Below are 3,661 nucleotides of genomic sequence, written 5' to 3'. Positions count from 1 at the left end.
GTGTTCACAGAGGGCTCCAAATGAGGAACCTCAGAGATGAGATGTCACTGCTCAAGATGATATGAGCAAAGAGGTAAAGAGAAACTAGCCCTGATTCTAGCAGAGAGGATTCTGGCCCAAGGATCAGAAACATGGAAGAGGTAAGAATAATTATGAAGATTGATCATAGGGAGTTGGTGATGTGTGAAGTTGTTAAGAAAAAGAGTTCCTACAGTGCTGTACTGCTGTATTTGCTAGAGCCATAAAGGAGACTTCAAAAGGAGCCTCTAAGAGGGAAGGATGCATAACTTAGCCACCCAAATATGGAAATACACTGGTAATGAACTCACCAGGTCTATTGTCATTTTCTCTGGGACACTAGTCTGACAAGGACTGGTTGGGTGGAGCTGAATAGGGTTAAGAGAGAAGACCATCTTTGTAGAAATGACTACAGATTCTAGAGGCTGCCCAAGCTACAGAATTAGGGAAATGAGAGTCAGGCCACTGAGAAGGGCAGTTCCTCTTCCTGTTGAAAACCCTGGAGTGCAATCATTTGATGGGAGAGCATCCAGTCTCCAAAGACCATAATTTGTGTTCCAGTTCATCTTGACGGGCATAGTGGCCTTCTCCATATACACAGTTGTAACCACTAAGAAGAGATGTCATGGCTTCCATCTTCACAATCCTGCTCTGCTTGGGTAAGAAATGAGGAATGGGAGGAAATACTACGATCCAGGATGGATCCTATCACCCAGCTCAAGACATTTCCAACAGAAAATTCCACTGGCACAGGTTTTCTGGAGGAAAGATTGCTCAAAACTTGAGAGAAATTCTGAAGAGACCTTTCTTCCAGGACTGAGTATGAGATCCAGGATCCCCGTGCTGGCTGGTAAGTGTGTACTCAACTGCCTCAGGACATTCCTCTTCACTATTAGAGTAAGAATGGAGAGCCCACGGGTATGAGCTAATCTCTGCCATATTGGGAGTATGCAGGATCTAAGGGCCAGGATCAGGTGGACAAAGCCCCAGCACACCCATTTGCTGATTCTTTGTAGGAGCCTTACCAAAGCCCACCATCAAAGCTGATCCAGACACCCCAGTCTCTAGGGGAACACAAGTGTCCATCTCATGTAAGGGGATTTCAGATGCATGGAAGTACCTTCTTTATATTCAGAAATTTGAACATACCCAGCCAAAGCACACACAAACCTCAACAAACCGTGGGAGAAAAGCTGTGTTCCACATAGGCTCGGTTGGAAAGCATGATGGAGGCCAATATTTCTGTCTCTATGAGACCACTGCTGGCTGGTCAGTGCGCAGTGACAAACTGGAGCTGATAGTGACAGGTAAGAGGATACCGAGAGGTATAACCCCAATTTCTAACTTCAGGTGGCGGTGTCTGCTCACTGGATGTTCCTCTCTTGTGGTTCAGCCTTGTTTGACAAGTTGATCTTGGGTGAGCATGTTTAAAACTCTGTCCACTTCTCTCTCTCCAAGGATTCTTTGACAATAAACCCAGCCTAACAGCCTTGCCCAGACCTATGGTGACCTCGGGAGAAAGTGTGACCCTCAAGTGTTTCTCACAAGAGGAATATGACAGATTCATTGTGATCAAGGAAGGAGAACAGAAGTACTCCATGATCATGCAGTCACAGAAGACATATTTTGGGCAGTTTCAGACCCTGTTTTCTGAGGGTACTGTGACTCCAAACAGTAGTGGAACATTCAAATGCTATGGATACTACAAGGCAAACCCACAAGTTTGGTCAGAACCCAGTGACCACCTGGAAATATATGTCTCAGGTGAGGCAGCTCCACCACTGACCCAGTCATATTTGAAATCCTAAGCTACTTTCCTTGAACCCTACTGAGAGGTAGTTGAGTTGTTTCAAGACCCAGAGTCAGACAGAGTCCCAGAGTATGAGAGGCAGTATTACAGGCAAGACAAATTGGGAGGGAGAAAATGCTTGGCAGGACTTGGCTCTGTAATCACATGCCTATGTTTCTTCCTGGGCTGTCTAGTAAGCCCACCCTGATGACTTAGCAAACCATACCTTGGCCCCTTTAAAGACACTCATCACTCGCTGTACTGATTCTAACTATGATAGATTTGTCCTGTCCAAGGAAGGGAGAACTTACCTTTCCAGCACCATGGGATACACAGCCAGAATGGGCTTTCCTAGGCTAACTACTCTGAGCCCTGTGATAAGTTCCCATGGGTATCAGTTACAGAAGCAAGGGTATACACAATTTCCTCTCAAAAATAGTCAGCCCCTAGTGACCCCATAAATATCTGTTCACAGATAAGAAGGAATGAAAGTAGATGGTCTTGTAAAGGAACCAACTGAGACAGGAAAAGGAAAGAACAATAGGGTCAGGGTTAAAAAACATAAAATATGTTCTCACAGACAGCCCCCAAACATGGTGCACAGTTTCTCATCTACATTTTTGTCTAGAAAAATTCCCCCATAACACCATCTCTTTCAGTGCAGCCTGGCTCCACAGTGCCAATAGGAAAGAACATTACCTGATGTTTAGGGCAAGGAACCCAGTGGAGACCTTTATTCTGTAAAAGGAACAGTCCATCTACCCCTGTACCCAAGTTGAAAGTTCAAGTTCAGCATTTCCAGTCAGAATCCTCCATGGGTGATATGACCTCAGCACTCAAGAGTACCTAGAGATTCTACTTCATAAATGTTGTTCACAATTCTAGTTCACAAGAATTGTTGCCCTACCCATTGTCACTGCAGACTACCCTTGTGGAACTGCTGGATTCATGTGAGGTAACTCAGAATTCTATGAGCTGAAAAGGTCATTTACTATCCTGCATTGAAAGGACTCTTTGTTGGGACCAGAACAAGACTTCAGGGGATTTCAGTCAGTGAGGGTGGAGGTCAACAGAAGAGTTCATTAAGGAATACCCACAGCCTTTCCCCACTCTACAGTGAAATCCAAAAAATCTAAGGTACCCAAAAGGAATTACTGACAGCCATGGCGAGTGAGTAAAAATAGTGCCAGTCTCTGTTCAGATCTTTTGTTGAAAGATACCACTACACAACATTACACATAACACACTCCCACACCTTGATCATACAGTATCCATATTAAGTGTGGTAAGAAAAATAAGGAACAATCCTTCCTATATGGCATGGACAGAGAAGTTTCTAGGTCTGCTAGGAGAAAGAACACATGAACAACTTTGATAATAAGAGAAATGAGCTCACCCATAACAGAGATCATTTCTCACTTCTAAAAGTCTAGGAGATAAATCTCCCTTCCTTATATAAAGCTGGTTCCTGGAAACTCAGAACAAGCAAGGGAGCTACTCACATCATGTTGGGTCTGTGTAAGGGGAACACTGGGGGAGAAATACACATTTGGGAGAGCATAAAAGAATATGGGTTTGAGTCTGCACAGATCATGCTGAGCACACAAGAGACGCTATACTTAGGGCACTCATAAGGATAAAAGGATATGAGTCATGTATTTTCTTATGCAGTGACTTGGGATTGCTCCCTGCAATACCTCCATCAACCTGTTCAGTCTGAATGTTCTCCTTTCACTGTGTGTCATTACTGTTTGTTTGAAATTCTCCAGAAAAGACTTCTTGTAAATGTTTTAAGATTCATGGATTTTTGTTTTGGTTTGGTTTGGTTTTTGGTTTTTTGGTTTTTTTTTTTTT

General features: G+C 43.6%; 1 protein-coding gene across 1 annotated transcript in view; it reads left to right on the top strand.

Annotated features, from left to right (window-relative positions):
* The first annotated feature begins 809 nt into the window (after positions 1 to 809).
* LOC110297350 (leukocyte immunoglobulin-like receptor subfamily A member 6) overlaps positions 810 to 3,661 on the top strand; it is a 5,842-nt gene continuing 2,990 nt past the window's right edge. The window contains exons 1-4 of the mRNA XM_021166096.2: positions 810 to 868; positions 1,035 to 1,325; positions 1,477 to 1,782; positions 2,024 to 2,219. Coding sequence (XP_021021755.1) covers positions 841 to 868; positions 1,035 to 1,325; positions 1,477 to 1,782; positions 2,024 to 2,219 — 821 coding nt within the window. The 5' untranslated portion in view covers positions 810 to 840. The remainder of the gene's footprint in view (positions 869 to 1,034; positions 1,326 to 1,476; positions 1,783 to 2,023; positions 2,220 to 3,661) is intronic.

Source organism: Mus caroli, chromosome 7, assembly GCF_900094665.2.
Source record: "Mus caroli chromosome 7, CAROLI_EIJ_v1.1, whole genome shotgun sequence".
NCBI classification, from domain to species: domain Eukaryota; kingdom Metazoa; phylum Chordata; class Mammalia; order Rodentia; family Muridae; genus Mus; species Mus caroli.
The sequence above is the reverse complement of the archived record's forward strand: the minus strand, read 5'-3'. Positions and strand labels throughout refer to the sequence as shown.